Source organism: Adiantum capillus-veneris, chromosome 6, assembly GCF_014529385.1.
Source record: "Adiantum capillus-veneris isolate H3 chromosome 6, ASM1452938v2, whole genome shotgun sequence".
Lineage (NCBI taxonomy): Eukaryota > Viridiplantae > Streptophyta > Polypodiopsida > Polypodiales > Pteridaceae > Adiantum > Adiantum capillus-veneris.
In genome coordinates, this window is record NC_140936.1 from 157,152,159 (window position 1) to 157,171,114 (window position 18,956).

The window sequence follows — 18,956 nt, forward strand, 5'->3', positions numbered from 1 at the left end:
GAGCGATGGTTATGTGAGTGATAGAGAGAGAAGAAGACTAACACCAGATGGGGTCCCAAAACTCCCTCCAAGGGCACCCCTCTCTATCGCTAGAGAGGTATTTGCTTTAGATTGCACAAATGCTGATACAATGGGTCTAGGTGTTGAGATGCTGATGGGATCTTGCGGTAGGTGCTTGGATCTGTGAGACTAAGAGCTGAAAACTGAAAACACTAGGGCTGATCTAGCCTGGATCTGCAAACTGACCACGAGGCTATGGTTAAAATCTGCAACCAACGATGAGGGATGGCTGAAAACTGAAAACGCTAGGGCTGATCTGCTCTTGCAGAAAAGATCTACAATCATTAGTGGTGCTGGTGTCAACGGGCCGAAGGGCTGAACTGTAGATGCAAAAACACCAAGGTCTTGATGGCAGAATTGCCAAGGAATGCTTGTGCTGCTGGTACTTGTACTATAGGTAATGCTTCTCTCCCTGGAGAGGAGACCCTATAGCTGATAAAGCCTCGTTTGAGCAGTGTCGGTTTGAGCCCCCATGACTTTATAAAATGATGTTAGTATGTTGCTTATTAATAAGTTGATGAACTACTAATAAGAGGTGCTTCGTACCTAGGCTTGGTACAAATGGTGTATACAACTCTTCTATATGCACTCTATCTCTCTCTCTGTAAAAGTGGTATCTCAGATGGCCATGTGCTACATGATGAACGACAACAATAGTGTAAGTAAAATCTACTGCAAAAAATATTTAAGCATGATCTACAGCCACACCAACAAGTCTAGGCGAGATTGATGAGTCTTGAATGCGTGGTATAAGTGATGTGGGAGCCAAAGCATAATCCACAGTGCTAGCACCAAGTCTATGAGGGAAGCGAGTGAAGCTGCCTGAACAGGAGTATCTATCAAGGCCATTCACAATGGCCAATCCATGTGTTGCGCCCATCTCAATCAGCTATCTCCCATACTTTGTAAACTTTCCAATATCCTCTGAGGTCTTTAAGAGCCCCATCTTTGTGGAGTCTAGCGCTCTCAATATCTCCTTAGAAGTGACAAAAAAGAATGCCTGATGAGATGTTGTCCTAGCATTAAAATTCTCAAATAGCATGACATCTCCATCCCTCGAGAACTCCCAAATATCCACATCTAGTATCATGTATAGTGGTTTCCCTTAGGCGAAGTATAATAAGATGTGCTAGGAGGGAGCACTCTTTGAATCTGAGTTGTTGGATGCAATGAGGGTGTTGTTGCATCAGAGTTTCCCGCGAAGGATGGTCTGACCCCTTATTTCTTCTTGAGATATAAGGAGATGTTGGGCCCTGATTTATGCAGCAGGTTGCAACATGTGTTTGAATACAGATGTGATGCCACAGAGCATATCATAGGGCTTGATTTTGTCTTATCCAACTCATCTCACAGCTGAGGACATTGGGAAGAGGGTTACAAATGCTTCTCTGTGAGAAGTTGCATGCAGAATTTTCTGATGATATTGCACTGAAATTGGATGGCCTCTTAACTACGGAGAGCCCAACAAGCTCTTCAGACTTTTTGCATGGCTTCGGAGCATTGATCAATTGGTGCAAGACAGTTGCATATTGGATTGGCAAGACACCCACCCCAGTGAGGGCTTAAGATGGATTCCCTCCAAGACAGCACTATAATACTTGGGTTGATAGGTCAGGCTTGATTTGACAGCAAAGGAACAAATTTCCCCCCTCCTCCTAAGTATTCGAAGAATCTTGTATATTGGAGCTCGGCTCAATCCTTAGCAGACGCATTGCAATGAGTCTGTGCCGTTGTTATCTTTCCTCGTCTTTCTTTTGCACATTTTTAGAGAAGACGATATACATCGCTTCATTACTTGCCCTCTTGCCAAGAAGATATGGGCCTTTGTTTCATCTGTCCCGTTTCATGTTTGTTTCATGTTGTGGGTGAATTTTTTCCCCCCTCGAGACTGGGTTTTTGGGAAGCGCTTTCATGCATGTCATCCTCAGCATTTTCAACTGCTTTTCAATATACTTTGCTACTGGGTTTCCAGCATAATGGGACCACGAGGAATGCCCTCCTTTTTTATGGTACAAGTGGTGTTCAAAAGCATGCATTCCGGACAGTTGATAAGTAGCTCATTAATTCCATTTTAAGAAACTTACAAAATGTTTAGAACATTTCGAAACTTCTAGTGAACGTTTTAAAGGCAAATGCTTTCTAGGAGTGCCTAGATCACATGGTCTTGTCCATATGTTACTCTAATTGAAGTTTTCAACTTCAAAGTAAGTTTCTGAATCTCCTAGTATTTTTATGTTGATGTGTTTGTACATGTGTCATGAGTGTAATCTGTAAGCATACAAATGTATGGCTTGATACTCAAAGATTTTGACAAAACATCTATCGCGGTGTTTTATAAACTAATGAAACCGTTTCGAAACTTTTGAAACATATTTCATATGAAATGTTTCAAAATTTCATGGCTACTATGATTTCGATTGAGAGGTATGTTGCTTTGGAACGTATCTCACTCGCCACTGTTGTGGCAAATGCACAAGTAGGGAAGGATGGCAGCTTGGGCGGCGACATTCATTGCTTGATTCTCTAGCATGATCGCTTTTCATCTTGGTTATAGACTTTTCATGTTCGTGTCCAATATGCTTCATGTTACTCGTGTGGCATCCCATCCAAGTTAGTTTGAGTTTAGATTAATTAATTGATGAAAGCCTAGACATAAGACCAAGATTCGCTGTGTTTTAGGGACCAGTAAGATGACGACAAGCTGCTTCCAAATGGTGCCCAAGCCCCAGTCTTATGAATAAACGGTCCTCCCTAATCCGCTCTTCGCAGCTTCGGTTTCCCAGTTTTCTGCAAGGTTTCAGCATTGTTTTTGGCACAATATTAACCAATGTCAATAAACTCCCAAACACAAAGCATAACCTTGTATACATTGAAACGCAGTCTTCAATGACTATGATTTTTCTCTAGCAAGATTGAACTCAGATGATAGCAAACATTACCTGCTGCAAGTGTGCCTCTAGAAAAGGCCGAAATGTTGATGATGGTCCAAACGTACCCACACATAAAGCCATTGCCTGCCACCCTCTGCCATTGCTCCATCTGCAGCAGGTAAACAGCACTATAAGAGGAAAAGAAGAATTTAGTGAACTTGTTGTCACATAACTTTTCTGCTAAGCACAAAGATGTACCTGCTTGGATTAGCTGTAGTTTGCTTACAAATCTGACAAAATATCTCATCCCGAAATTCAGAATACTTTATGCCAAGCATTAATACCTGCTGTACATGGTAAACAAGGTCTTGGTGTGTTGCAGCATCCCCCATATATGCTAAGAGGTCTGCAACAAACCACAAAAGAACAAGATGCTGCTAATACATTCCCTACTGCAAAGATCAGCATTGTGCATTTATTGAAATGTGTTGGAAGTGCTTAAGAAAAAAGAAACAGCATTCATTGAGGGCCCAGTTTGTATCAACACACACATTTCTCTTGATACTGATTTTTCTGGATGCATCACAATGACAAGTTTCATCATTGATAATGACCCTTTACTGACAAAAATATGTATTTCACAGGCAGTGCATGGTCCATAAGCTATCAAAGCCCCTCTTTCCCATAGACACTATGATGATGATGATGGTAGTACTATTATCCGAGGCTGATAAATATACAATGAGAAAATATTAGTGGTGAGTGGATGAGGTAGACTTGTGTTGTTGAGATTGGCCTATGCCACGCTGATGGTCCTACTATCACCTGTCTACCTCCCGCCTAAGTGTTCGTCCCAATAGCAGCCAGGTCAGCACCATGAGTTGGTCCATCTAGTCCATCAGTCTAGGTAGGTCCAACGGTTCAGGCACTAAGGTGATTTCATGACACTCCACTGTGACAGTAGATACTGCGAGCTCTGTAGCTGGAGGGAGGCCAAGCCTCACCTCAATCGATGCTCTCTCTTTCTAACCACCATCAATTGGGGATGGACAGACTGATTAAAGGATCTACTTTGTTCTGAAATCCCTGCCCCTGCCCTCTGAGCTGGATCCCCATCCCTAATCATCGCACTTGGCACCACATCACCCCAACAAACTCTCATCCAAGAGCACACTCTCAGAAATCCAAAGTGCTTGGCTGACACCTCTCTCTCTCTTGATGCACCATCGCTGTCTCTCACGTGAGTGGAGATTACTAGACTCATTCGCCAGGACCTGACCCAATTGGACACCAAGAGGACATGGATAGAGCCGACACAAGAATTGGGCACGAAGATGGCTTTCTATAGAGAGCATCTTCTTCAACTCACAGAGGATGGGTTTGTGTTCCGACCCAGCTATATGGATACACATCTATCTCATAGGTTACGATGTGCCATCGGTCAGATACGGACTTCCTCGCACCAGCTTGAGATTGAGACTTGTAGATTCACAGGGATACCAGCAGCCAACAGGATATGCCGCCTATGCCATAGAGAGCCAGAGACGGAGATGCATTATATATGTCAATGCACAGTGTACTACGAGATACGGGGTCGCTTCCACCGTCTATTCAGAGAAGGCTTCGGACCTCTCTCCGAAGTCATGAACTATGAGGACCAGAGATGTCTAGCATTGTATCTACTTGAGATACATAGACTCAGAGACGGTTTACTGAGTGCTGGAGAGAGACAGTCCCAAAGACAAATTACTGATTTCTTCACACCAGGCACTAGACAGGTAGAGGAGCAGCCACCACGGCAAAGCTCAGCTCATACTCGCACACGCGGTACACTCATTGACCGAGCATTGGAGCTAGGGAGATCAAGCCGCCCTCGACTGAGGAGAGGAGCTTCACAGTATCGACGGAGACTACAATCTGGAGGATTCGAGCCATCCTGGCTCGACACCCAAAGTACATATGAGGATGGATTCACACATTGTATCACCTTCTTGTATTGGAAACCTATGGTATCAATGATTACACATACCCCACACAGCTAAATAAGAGCACTTATTCTTAGTACGTCTTTTTTGTACCCAGACATGATATCAGATTCACCAGCTTGTAACAATTTGGTCTCATAGGTCATTTTGGCCTTGAAGACGTTAATATATCATTTCATCTCTCTCTCTCTCTCTCTCACACGCAGCCTGAGTAGAGACGCCATTCTGGGAGCATGCCCCAGAACAGCTGGTATGATGAGGAATGCCGCGACACCAGAGCTAGACTTCAGAGAGAGGTGCTTTTGGGGGCCATCACTCACAGACAGTCACAGATTGACTTCTGACGCCTAGTGCGGCGGAAGAAGAGGGCACTTTTGGCGCCTAGAGCAGGATCTACACCAGCTATTCTTGAGTCAGGACTCACATGAGGCATGGCAGCTCTGTCATAGGCACTCCCCCCCCCCCCTCTCCCCTCTGCCATTACCCCTACAGAGGCCTGGGGCCAGTACGCGTCATCTCTGTACACAGTTCCTGGACAGCCGCCCCTTCCGGACCCCCCCGATCCATGCCCCCACACATGTGCTTTTTTCACCGCTGAGATGGTGAGGAAGGCCATTGACAGGATGAGGACTGGGAGAGCATATGATCATGATGGCTTAGTGGCTGAGCACTTCATGCATGCCATAGATCTACTAGCAAAGCTCCTAGCAGTTATGTTTAACCGTGACATGTGTGAGGGCTTGCCTGATACTTGGAGCCTATCTACTATTGTACCTATCTTCAAGTCAGGAGACCCTATGGAGCCTGGAAATTATAGCACTATCATGATCAGACACACATTGGCACGGTTGTATGCATCCATTCTTGAGCAGCAGCTGAGTAGATGGGCAGAGAGGGAGGGGATACACGCAGCCAGGCAGGCAGGATTTAGGAGAGGTTTTTCTACTCTTGACCATATCTTGACACTCAGCCATCATTGAGGAGGGCAGATCACATGGGAGACGGATCTATTGCAGCTTTGCGGACTTCCCCAAAGCATTTGACACAGTACCCAGAGCTAGATTGATGCGCAGATTACAGGAGATGGGGGTACCCACACAGCTCATTTGGGCGGTAATGGCACTATACAGGTCATAGTGGGGCATGTACGCACCTCAGAGGGCCTATCTATAGCGGTTCATTCCACTATTAGGGTGAAGCAGGGTTGCCCGCTCTCTCCTACTCTGTTTGGTATGTATGTGGATTTGGTTTCTAACTACATTGAGAGAGATGGTGATAGAGGTGCACAACTGGCAGGAACATGGATTCCACTATTGTTATATGCTGATGATATTGTGTTGATCTCCGACTCTCCGGAGGGGATGCAACATCACTTGGATGCTTTGCATAGGTTTGCCCATGAAAGTGGTTTGTCTGTCAACCTTGGTAAAACCAAGGTCATGATATTTAATACCACCTCACAGTGGATCAGGAGGTCAGCGCCCGCATTCAGATATGGCCAGGAGACAGTGGAGTATATAGATGCTTACACCTACCTTGGAGTGATTTTTAGTGGACCAGCATTTTCATTGAGAAGAGCAGCAGAGACTAGATTGACCAGAGCCCATGCAGCATTGGATAGATTGGAGAGGATGTGTTCACACGTTCAGTTTTAGGAGCCTCGGACGAAGCTCTGGCTCTTTGACACCCTGGTGGCTTCTGCATTGCTCTATGGAGCTGAGATTCGGGGACCTTCATTGGACCATCATGGGAGGACAGGTCGCACTGATGGATGGGGGGACATGGAGAAGCGACTAGTCTCTATGATCTCACAGCTTATTAGAGCCAAGGCCTCAGTACCACCTGCCATTATCCGAGCAGAGCTAGCTACCCCCCCACTAGTGGTTGAGGCGCTCACCAGATCAGTCTCCTTCATACACCGCATGTGGGAACTTCCCAGAAACAGATATGCCCGCCTTGTACTTGAGTCCTCTCGATAGTTAGCCATGCACTACTACGAGATACGTCGCCGCTTCCACTGCTTTTTCAGAGAGGGCTTCGAACCACTCTCTAGAGTCATGCGGTACGAGGATCAGAGATGCTTGGGTCTGGTTTCGCTCGAGCTGCGCAGACACAGAGAGAGCCTGATGAGGGGAGAGGCCAGCCAGTCTCAAAGACGGATCACAGACTTCTTTAGAGCAAACACTGGACACTCGGAGGAGCTACTACCACAGGAGAGCTCGCCGCCTCACACCAAAGGCACATTGATCGACCGAGCGACCGAGCTAGGGAGATCTAGACGCCCACGACTACGGAGGACTACACAACATCGACGTAGGCTACATCAGAGGATTCGGATCACTCTGGCCCGACATGCACGACGCCCAGTCAGGCTATTGACCATGGAGGAGATTGATGAGATCTGCCAGCGAGGCTGGATCTTTTGTGATCTTTGAATTAGCTATCCCACCTAATTGATTAGATCACACCTAGCTGTTTCAGATTCCATAGCATTTTATTCTATCATTTTATTTTGTCATTTTTGTTACTCTGACTTTATATCAGATCCACCACATAGTAAATTTCTGGTCTTCATAGGTCATTCTGGCCTTTTGAAGACGTTAATATGACATTTCATCTCTCTCTCTCTCTCTCTCTCTCTCTCTCTCTCTCTCTCTCTCTCTCTCTCTCTCTCTCTCTCTCTGCCTGCTGTCGCGGACCATCAGCCCAGCACCTGCGCCACCTGCTAAAACCCTTTCCTGCTATCGCGGACCAACAGTCTAGCACTTGCGCCACCTGCTAAACCCCCTGTTGAGCACCTGCGCCACTTGATACAGCAACTGCACCACTATAAGCTACATTTCACGCGCCACCTGCAGGCCTGCTAAGTCACTAGCGCCAGTCCCATTGGGTTTTCTGCTGGTACTGGCCACCCACTAGCACGCTTTCTTTGCTGGTATTGGCCACCACAGTAGGTAGTCGACCATTACAGGTTGAGGGTCTTCGGGATTTTTACAGGGAATTTACAAGGAATTTGGAAACTGCAAATTGACACCCACCAGCACGCTTTCTTTGTTGGTATTGGCCACCACAGTAGGCAGTCGACCATTACAAGTTGAAGGTCTTCGGGATTTTTACAGGGAATCTACAAGGAAATTGACACGTGTAGAAAGCAAATGTATGCCATATAGGCTTATTGTGGAAACACATGTATGCATAATGCGGTGCGTGTAGGTTGGTCTCTCCTCTCTCTTAGAAAGTGAAACAAATAAGGCAAGAAAGATGGCGACGCACTACATGGTCACAAACAAGAGGATGACAGCCATTGAAAGGGAGTTGAAAGAATGCAAAGCTCACATGGATGAGTGGAAGAAAGAGAAGAACTTAATTCTTGAATGGAAAAAGAGGGAGGAACATGCGAGGGAACTAGAGCGTAAGGAGTTCCGGGATGAAATTCAAGCTCTAAAAGGTAGCTCAGCCCTTCGGAAGGAACTCGACGAAACCAAAGAGGGAGGATGCCTTGAAGATGGAGAAATTCAGCCATCAATGATAGATGAGCTGAATAGTATACGAGCACAAGTCAAAGAAATAAAGGAGGAAGGAGAAAAAAAGACCTCATGGGTGGAGGTCCTCTCCAAAGCGCAAAAGAAGATGGAAGAGGCTGAAAAATGGATTGGAGTTGTCAAGAAGGGAAAGGGCAAGGACATTCCGACTACACCCGACATCATCAACAAGACACTAGAAGAGGAACAACGAAGAAGGGTACGCACTCTACACGTGAGAGTGACCGGCCTAAAAGATTCAAATAAGGTGGACCAAGAGGTGAAGAGCCTCATGTCAATGATGGGGGTGGAGAAGCCCTCACACACACAAGCTTGGAGAGCGGGCAAGAAGAGTGAAGGTAATGGGGACAGTTCAAAAGAACAGGCTCTCATTTTGCGCTTTCCCTCCATGGAAGAAAAGAAAGATTTTTTAAAGAAGAGGCCAACCCTCAAGAAAACAGGTATCTTTTTAGGAGATGATCTTATGCTCTCACAGCTTGCACATATAAGAGAGGTCATGCCGGAGATCATAGCAGCAAGGGAGAAGGGAAAGTTAGCCTTCTACGGAAATGGACGAGTAGTGATTACAGAGCACCGCTCTACATGACGGTGCGAGACCTATGGGACCACTCTCAGGATGGCGGTTTGGAACTGTAATGGTTCGTATACACTTGATGTGGGGGCCTTTGAGGACAGCTTCAGAGACAGAGACATTGTTTTCTACTAAGAGACTCATCAGGCTCCAGGACAGTTGATGCCGCACATATCAGGATACAAATGGGAGAGAGCTTGCCGGACATGCACCAGATCTGCGCATGGGACTAGAGGATCAGGAGGTGTAGCAGTTCTTTTCAGAGAGGAGCTCCAACCACTACTGCACATAGTTCGGAGAGATGATCAGGCCAGATACTTGTGGGTGAGGCTGAGGGCAGAGACTGGACGTTTCTTGTACATCGCCATATGCTATTTTCCTCCCAGCACTTCAGTATATGCTTCACCCAGAGGACAATCTCCTTACTCTATACTTGATGATGATATCTGGGAGTTCTCCAGGGATGGAGACATCATACTTTTGGGGGATTTCAATGCCCGTATAGGCAGCTCACAGACGGTCTTCTATGACACCTCAGAGGAGATGCTCAGAGAGCTAGAGCCAGAGGAGATGGGGCTTGAGAGATGCTCACACGACAGAGAGCATACAGAGTATGGGAGATACCTGAGGAAGATGACGACTACTCACAGTTTAGCCATACTGAATGGCTTACTGACTTTCCCATCGTCTACAGGTTTTACTTGTTTTCCACACAGACATGGGTCCAGTACTGTAGACTATGTTCTGACACATCCGAGCTTTATCTCTCACTTTCAGGATTTCACAGTGGGGCCCAGGCCTGTTGTGATAGCAGTAGATCATGCACTTTTGACATTATCAGTTTCCTTTGAGTACAATACATCTCAGGCCTCACGAGGTGGTAGACATCCACGCTATACTTTTACACCAGAGACTGACTCAGTCTATGCAGAGTACGTAGGCTTTTATGCGCATCAGAGCCAGTATACACAGTGGAGGAGATCACATCTATGCTGATAGTGATATTACATGGGGCAGCGACAGAGGCATACCCACACACTCAGCCTGGTCAGAGACGCGTTCTGGGCACATGCCTCAGAAGAGCTGGTATGATGAGGAGTGTCGACAGAGGAGAGCTCAGATACAGCGGGAGCTTGCATTGGGAGAGATCACCTATAGACAGTCTCGTATTGCTACACGACGACTAGTACGATGGAAGAAGCGAGCTTTCTTGGTCCAGATGGAGCAAGATTTATATCAGCTTTTCCTTAGTAGAGATTCAGGAGAGGCTTGGCGTCTATTCCATGAGCAGTCTCCCCCAGCAGTGATTACTTCTACAGAGATATGGGGGCAGTATGCAGCATCTTTATACATTGTACCTGGACAGCCACCACTACCAGATCCACCACCTCAGATGAGGTGCTTCGAGAGCTGGATGCGGGTGAGTTGGGGCTTGACAGATGCTCAGATGACAGAGAGCAAACGGAGTATGGGAGATACCTCATGGAAATGACGACCACACATGGATTAGCCATACTTAATGGCTTACAGCGATTTCCTGGAGCGGCCGGTTTCACATGCTTTCCACATAGACATGGGGCCAGTACAGTAGATTATGTTATGACACAACCGAGCTTTATCCCCTGCATTCAGGATTTCACTGTGGGAGCCAGGCCAATGGGCATAGCAGTAGATCATGCTCTATTGACACTGTCCGATAAATTTCAGTATAGTACAACCCAGACACCAGGAGGAAGGCCACACACCCGCTATACATTTACACCAGAGACTGATTTCGTTTATACAGAGGAGATCTGGGACCGTCTATTGGAAGGCACAGCTGGCAGAAATGGTACAGGCCTCTCAGTGGAGGAGTGCACCAATATACTAACTGAGACATTGCATGGGGCTGCATCAGTGGCATATCCACACACTCAGCCGGGTAAGAGACGACATGCTGGGAGCATGCCACAGAATATTTAATATGATGAGGAATGCAGAGAGATGAGGGCACAACTTCAGAGGGATCTTCTGTTAGGAGTCATCACTTACAAACAGTCTTGGATTGCTTTTCGACGCCTTGTGCGACGGAAGAAGCGAGCTTACCTAGCTCAGATGGAGCGAGACTTATATCAGATGTTCTTGAGTAGGGACTCCGGAGAGGCATGGCGACTCTTCCATGAGCACTCTCCTCCCCCAGTGATTACTTCACCTGATGTGTGGGGCCAATATGCGACATCATTATATACGGTTCCGGGACAGGAACCCCTTCCAGACCCTACCAAGCCTTGCCCAACTACGAGCACTTTCTTTACGCCTGAGATGGTACGAAGGGCCATCGACAAGATGAGGACCGGGAAGGCATATGATCATGACGGTCTAGTTGTGGAGCACTTGATACATGCCAAGGATATGCTGATGGAGGTTCTCGCAGTGTTGTTCAATCGTGCCATGTGTGAGGGATTACCTGAGACTTGGAGGTTGTCTAATATTGTGCCCATCTTCAAGGCTGGTGACCCTACAGAGCCTGGGAATTACCGCACTATTATGGTTGGACACACATTGGCACGACTGTATGCATCTATTCTGGAGCAACATCTGAGTAGCTGGGCAGAGGGCGAGGGTGTACGAGCAAAGGGTCAGGCCGGCTTCAGGAGGGGTTTCTCCACTCTTGATCATATTCTGAAACTCAGGGCCATCATTGAGGAGGGCAAAGCACATGGGAGACGGATCTATTGTAGCTTTGTGGATTTTCGCAAAGCATTTGACATGGTACCAAGGGCTCGATTGATGCGCAGACTGCAAGAGATGGGGGTGACCATAGAGGTAATTTGGGGGATAATGGCTTTGTACAAATCAGTGGTGGGACATGTACGCACTCCAGAAGGGGTATCTGATTTAGTTCACTCTACTATTGGAGTGAAACAAGGTTGCCCATTGTCTCCTACTCTATTCGGTATGTATGTGGATGAGGTGTCTAATTACATTGACAGAAAGGGTGACAGGGGTGCCCAGCTGGCAGGGACGCGGATCCCATTGTTGCTTTATGCTGATGATATTGTATTGATATCTGACTCACCAGAAGGTATGCAACGACATCTGGACGCACTACGCAGTTTTGCAGAGGATAGTGGCCTGGGTGTAAACCTAGGTAAAACAAAGGTTATGGTGTTTAACACCACACCGCAATGGGTCAGGAGATCAGTACCTACTTTCAAATATGGTCAGGAGATTGTGGAGTATACAGATGCATACACTTACCTGGGGGTAGTCTTCACGGGTCCGAGATTTTCTTTGAGAAGAGCAGCAGAGACTAGACTAACTAGAGCCGGTGCGGCTCTAGGAGGAATGCAGAGGATGTGTTCACAAGTTCAGTTCCAGGAACCTAGGACAAAGTTATGGCTCTTTGATACTTTGGTAGCCTCTACTATGTTATATGGGGTGCAGGTTTGGGAACCTTCTATAGGCCAGGATGGGTGGAGGCGTATGGAGAAGCCCCTGGTATCTATAATCTCTCGGCTGATTAGAGCCAAGGTTTCTGTACCGCATGATATCATTCGAGCGGAATTAGCTGCCCCCCCTATGGAGATTGAGGCGCTCACAAGATCAGTCTCCTTTGTACACAGTCTATGGGATACTACCAGAGACAGATATGCAAGGGTGGCTCTAGAGTCCTCCAGACAATTAGCTTTTAATGGGGACACATCATGCTGGTATGCTCAGATGACATCATGGTTTCACACACATGGTTTCACCATGGATAGGTTGCCTCCTTTTCAATACTCTCTTCAGGCACCCTTGAGGTAGCTGACACGGGTAGAGATTAATAGACTCATCCGTCAGGATTTGATCCAGCTGGACACGAGAAGGACATGGATAGAGCCGTTACAAGAGTTGGGCACAAAGATGGCTTTCTATAGAGAGCATCTTCTCCACCTCACGGGGGATGGGTTTGTGATTCGACCTAGCTATATGGACACGCATCTTTCGCATGGTTTGCGTTGTGCCATTGGCCAGATACGCACGTTCTCACACCAGCTCGAGATTGAGATTGGCAGATTCAGAGGGACACCGGCAGATAACAAAATATGCCGCTTATGCCATCTAGAGCCAGAGACAAAAGTACATTACATATGTCATTGCACAGTATACTATGAGATACGAGGTCGTTTTCATTGTCTATTCAGAGAAGGTTTTGGGCCTCTATCTAGGGTCATGAGTTACGAGGATCAAAGATGTCTTGGGCTTTATCTACTTGAGTTACACAAGCATAGAGGAACCTTACTGAGGAGAGGTGAAGAGAGACATCCCCAGAGATAGATCACAGATTTCTTTACACTAGATATTGTACACCCAGAAGAACAGACAGAGGAGCAACCAACAACGGTGGAGAGGTCTACCCGCACTACTGGCATTCTCATAGACCGAGCATTGGAGCTAGGGAGATCTAGACGACCCCGAGGGAGGAGAGGAGCTACACAATTTCGAAGGAGGCTACGACAAAGGATTCAAGCCATACTCTTTCGTCGTCCAGAGTGCAGATGAAGATGGATCTCTACTCCCCTCCCATATTGTCTTCACATTGTACTGCTTAGTTTAGGATCCCGCAGTATTTATATTTTGTTATCCTAGTTTAATTTATTTTGTTAATCTGACTTTGTATCAGATACACCGCATTGTAACTTTCTGGTCTCATAGGTCACTTTGGCCTTTTGAAGACGTTAATATAACATTTCATTTCATTTCTCTCTCTCTCTCTCTCTCTCTCTCTCTCTCTCTCTCTCTCTCTCTCTCTCTCTCTCTGTGTGCTGCTCTGCACCCCTCCGCCCCTGCTCGCTGCTGCTCTGCACCCACCCTCCCCTGCTTGCGCACGCTCCGCACCCCCCCCCCCCCCCCCCCCCCCCCGCCCCCTGCTCACTCGCCCTCTCTCTCTCTCGCTTGTAGAGGTGCGATCGCAGAATGTCCTCGAAGAAGGAGATCTTTAACCCTCTGTCATTGAAGAACTTAACACGATTAAGGAATTAGTGCGAGCCATCAAAGAAGGTGGGGAGCAACAAAAAGAAATGAGGACCTCGTGGGTGGATGTCATCACAAAGACCCAACAAAAAGCAGAAAAAGGCAGAAAAATGGATCGAGATTGTCAAGAAAGGAAAAGGCAAGGAAATAACCCCCACCCCCACACCAACCATCATCAACTTGACACTAGAAGAGGAGCAAAGGAGACGTGTGCGGGCCTTACACGTAAGGATATATGGTCTCAGAGACCAAGATAATGTGGGTAAAGATGTGAAAGAACTCATGACTCTGGTGGCAGTCAATGAGCAGACGCATACAAGGGCTTGGAGAGTGGGCACTAAGAAAAGTGGCAGCAACGGAGAAACCTCGAAAGAAAGGGCACTCATTCTCCGCTTCCCCTCCATGGAAGCGAAGAAGGATTTCTTGAAGAAGAGACCGACCCTAAAGAAGACTGGCATCTTTCTTGGAGATGACCTCACCCTCTCGCAGATTGCTCATATGCAAGAAGTAATGCCGGAAATTAGAGCAGCAAGGGAAAAGGGGAAGATTGATTTTTACAGGGATGGAAAGGTGGTGGTATTGGAGCGACGCCCGCGAGACCTATTATGGAAAAATCCTCATGCCCCAAATACCCCTGACAATGCAACCGAAGTTTCCCAATGACAGGTGTAATGGCTACGTACCTACCGGGTGCCGCTAGAACTGCCTCTACTAGTGGTCCCATCCGATGGGGAGTGATCTCAAGCCGCGCCGCCAATTCAGGTGAAATGAAGTTGTCCTTGGCTCCTCTATCAAAGAAAATCACGGCTTCTTGGTCTTTACTTTGCCCCAAGCTCGGCAAGGTTCTGTACTCTCGTCAATCGTGCTTGGGTCGGTACCCATGCAATCTGGAACCAGTCCTGCTTTCATCTTGCCTTTTCGTCCATGTTCCTCAGCTACTTTTGAACTCTCAGGCCTTTCTTCATCTTTGTCGTTCTGTTCTTTCGGTGCCTTTTTAGGACACTTCGCGGAGATGTGCCCAGTTTCCCCGCATCCTAAGCACTTCCCCTCTTTGATGTAGAGAGCTCTCTCTCGAAGAGTGAGCTTGGGTCGTGCATCCTTTTCTTTCTTTTCTGGGTTGCTCTTCTTCTTTCTACTTTCATTGTTCGAAGTCTGTTCGGTCCTTTGCGTCATGATTTCATATGTGGGGTAGGTCAAACTGCCTAAATGAATGGCAAAACCCCGTTTCGCATGACTTATCAGTTCCTAAATGGAATCTGACTTTGTCTCTAAGCAGTGATCTCGGATCTCTATAGGAAGTCCCAAGGTAAACCGCTCAATCTGTTCTTTGAATGAGATCTTCTTAAATGAAGAGGCTTGTAGAAAAGAGCTCCAGAATCTCTCGCAATATGCGTCCAATAATGTATCCTTCTTGGTCATCCGAAGATGGTTCCAAGCAGTTCGTATGTCGCTTTCGTACTCCCGAGTCAACCAAGAAGAAATAAAAAGCCTTTTAAATTTCAGCCATTTAACTGGCGCTTTCTTGTTCAACAGAAGAGTGGACCACCAAGTTCGAGCATTTCTTTTGAAGTAAGAGGTAGCCCTCCGAATCTTGGAGTGCTCTGAGTAACGTCCTCCAGAGAAAGCTATGTCAAACTGCTGTATGAAAGCCAAAGCCTTCGAAGCATCTCAAAATCCAGAAAACGTGTCAAATTTAACTGACTGTCGACCTTCTTTAAACTCTCGGACTTTCTTGCGTTTATCCTCCAGAAAGTCATACCGGTTGGCTTTATAGAAATTCTTCTTCTTTGCATAGAATTTGTGATCATCAGAGTCCGAATTGTCTGAAGACGAGTCCTCTGTAGAACTGTCAGAAACTGGGCGAATCTAAGCTTCTTTGCCTTTTTCTTGCCCTTTCCGAAGCTTTGATTTTTGCTTCGCTTTTTCCCTTTTCTGTCTTCTTCGCTCGAGTCAAAAGAGCTAGAAGATCTGTCAGAAGAAGAAGAACTGGGTACTCCTTCAAATCTGACATGCTTTTTCTACTTTCTTGCCAAGGCAAAAGCAAATTGACGTGCTTTTCAGCTTTGTTCTACGTGTCAAAAAGCTGAGAAATCCGTGTATCAACCACCTCTTCTAATTCTTACTCTATAAACATCCTTGGAGTAGGAGGTTGATTGAGTACCAGTTTGAGGGATGGTTTTGTGGTTTGCCACCACTGTGAGTGCACCCATCGAAGGAGGTCTAGGTCATAGATTTTGCAAATTTCGGGTCCTTCGCAAAATTTATCATTATCTTTGTTGCATCGTCAATCAATCGTCGACGCTCCATCTCTTCAATCTCCGCCTGAGTAGACCGAGGCGGGCCATACTCCTCGTGAGAATCTTCTTCGTGATCTTTTCCCGCATCTCCAGATGCAGAGGAAGTCGACTGATCTCTGTCTGAATCCATAAGTGTCGCTAGAAAAAGGATCGGATTTCTCGGTAGAAGAGAAATCGGCCGCGCTCTGATACCACTATAACAGACTTGGACACTCCAAGTCAAGATTCTACCGCGACACGACAGGAATTCACTTCAAAAAAGTTCACAGTTCACAATTGATTCGACACGGCCCGGCGATGTTCCGTGCCTAGAGATATTGGCCCCAAAGACTGGCGCCCTTTTCGGTATTTCTTTTTGTATTAATCTGCAACTCAAAGTACAAGGGAGTGAGAGGGTCTCACTCTCAGACTTTGCGTCCAGATGCTCTGAGAAGTGGGAGCCCTGCCCACTCTTATAAAGGTTTTACAAGGGATGCCAAAAGCTGAAAATTAAAAGCCTAAAATAAAGCAATCCTCTCACAACTCCTTGCTTAGGAAATAAAGCAAATAACCTCCAAAAGCACCCTCTCTCTCTTGCGTAGAAAACAGCCCACGCTAAAGGATGCTTTTCCGTACGTAATCTGCCACATCAGCATGTCCGTACACTACTGCCACGTCAGCTCTACCAGCGCATTATGCGGCAGAATTTCCGGAACCACATCAGCACTACAGCAGCCGGGGCAGGTGTGTGTGTGTACCATGGGCAGCCACGTCACCAGGTTGTGACACTTTCTACAGAGAACATCTTCTCCAGCTTACGGCGGACGGTTTTGTGACGAGGCCCAGATATGTGGACACCCACTTGTCTCATGGGGTACGGTGCGCTATTGGCCAGATACGCACATCTTCACACCAGCTGCAGATCGAGACTGGGAGATACAACGGAGAACCAGCAAAGGCCAGGACATGCCCCCAGTGTGACATGGAGCCTGAGACAGAGTTACACTACACATGCCACTGCCCCGTCTACTACGAGATACGAGGCCGCTTCCACTGATTGTATAGAGAGGGCTTTGGACCACTCTCTAAAGTCATGAGGTACGAGGATCAGAGATGCCTGGGTTTGTTTCTGCTCGAGCTGTGTAGACACAGAGAGAGAGCCTGCTGAGAGGAGAGGTCAGCCAGTCCCAGAGACACATCACAGACTTCTTTAGAACAGACACTGGACACCTGGAGGAGCTACTACCACAACAAATCTTGTTGCCTCGCACCAAAGGCACATTGATCGACCGAGCGACTGAATTGGGAAAATCCAGACGCCCACGAATGTGGAAGACTACACAGCATCGACAAAGGCTACATCAGAGGATCCAGATGACTTTGGCCCGACATGCACGACACCCGGTCAGACTGCTGACTATGGAAGAGATTGATGAGATCCGCCAGTGACCAATGTTGGATCTCTTCTGACCTGTGGTTTAGCTATCCCGGCTAGCTGCTTATTTCACATCTACCAGCTTAGGATTTCATAGTATTTATATCTCATCCTTTTGTCATTTCGTTTCATTTCATTTTGCTGCTCTAACTTTGCATCAGATCCACCAGATTGTAACGCTTTGGTCTCATAGGTCATTTTGGCCTTTTGAAGACGTTAATATAACATTTCATTTCATTTTATCTCTCTCTCTCTCTCTCTATCTATCTGAGAGAGAGAGCTGAAGCAAAGACTCTTTTTTTCCTTTTTTTTGGTAATTTGACACTTTATCTATTTACAGAGACCTCTCAGAGATATGTACATCTCCCACAAAACTCATACATCTGCTAAAAACTTTGCCTGTACTACTGTAAATTGTGCCTAATTGTAAACTGTCTAACACTGATAATGCAGCAGTTCGAACAAAATTCTGACAGCAGCGAGCAGTTACAGGTGGGCAAGAGAGGCCAAATCTGCAGAACGCAGTTAGACACCAGGCTGTCTCCACTTACTGTCTGCGCGCAGGATGCAGATTCGCGCACAGAAACAGTTCGCTGCCAGGGTTACACAGGTGCAGCTTTGTTACTCGCGCTACCGCTGATTCTCTTACTCACACACACTATAAGGGGTATGAGCCTCCCGAAAACGGCCACGGGAGGGGACCCCCCACCTAGACACGCTAGCCTCACTCCACGCACTCGTGCACCGTGGGGACTCCACGCAAGGTTCCCCAGGGCACGCTATGACCCTCCGTGAGTGCGGCGGAGCCTGAGGCTACGTGGGGCTAGGGACCCGGAACGCAAGACCCGCGAAACGCAACACGGCCGTCGACCCATGGAACGCAACCACGCCCAAGCCGGTCCCGTCCGAGCCGGGCCCTCCTGAGCCGGTGCTGTCCGAGCCAGGACCCCTTGAAGACCACACCTCGACCCGAGCCGGTCCCGTCCGAGCCGGGCCCACCTGAGCCGGTCTTGTCCGAGCCAGGCCCCCTGGAAGACAACACCTCGACCCGAGCCGGTCCCGTCCGAGCCGGGCCCTCCTGAGCCGGTGCCGTCCGAGCCAGGCCCTTGAAGACAAAACAACCCTCCGCCCGAGCCGGGCCCTTTGAGCGCAAACGCGCCCACCACGCACCTCTCCATGACGCGCCCAGCTCTTGGGGCGTCACACACACACACACGCACAC

General features: G+C 47.4%; 1 protein-coding gene across 1 annotated transcript in view; it reads right to left on the minus strand.

Annotated features, from left to right (window-relative positions):
• The window catches only part of LOC147456567 (uncharacterized), a 174,046-nt gene that overhangs the window by 148,110 nt on the left and 6,980 nt on the right, over positions 1-18,956 (minus strand). Inside the window, exons 7-8 of the mRNA XM_086514997.1 lie at positions 3,189-3,336; positions 3,000-3,099 (exon numbers count right to left, since the gene is read on the minus strand). Of these exons, the coding sequence (XP_086371123.1) occupies positions 3,000-3,099; positions 3,189-3,336 (248 nt within the window). The remainder of the gene's footprint in view (positions 1-2,999; positions 3,100-3,188; positions 3,337-18,956) is intronic.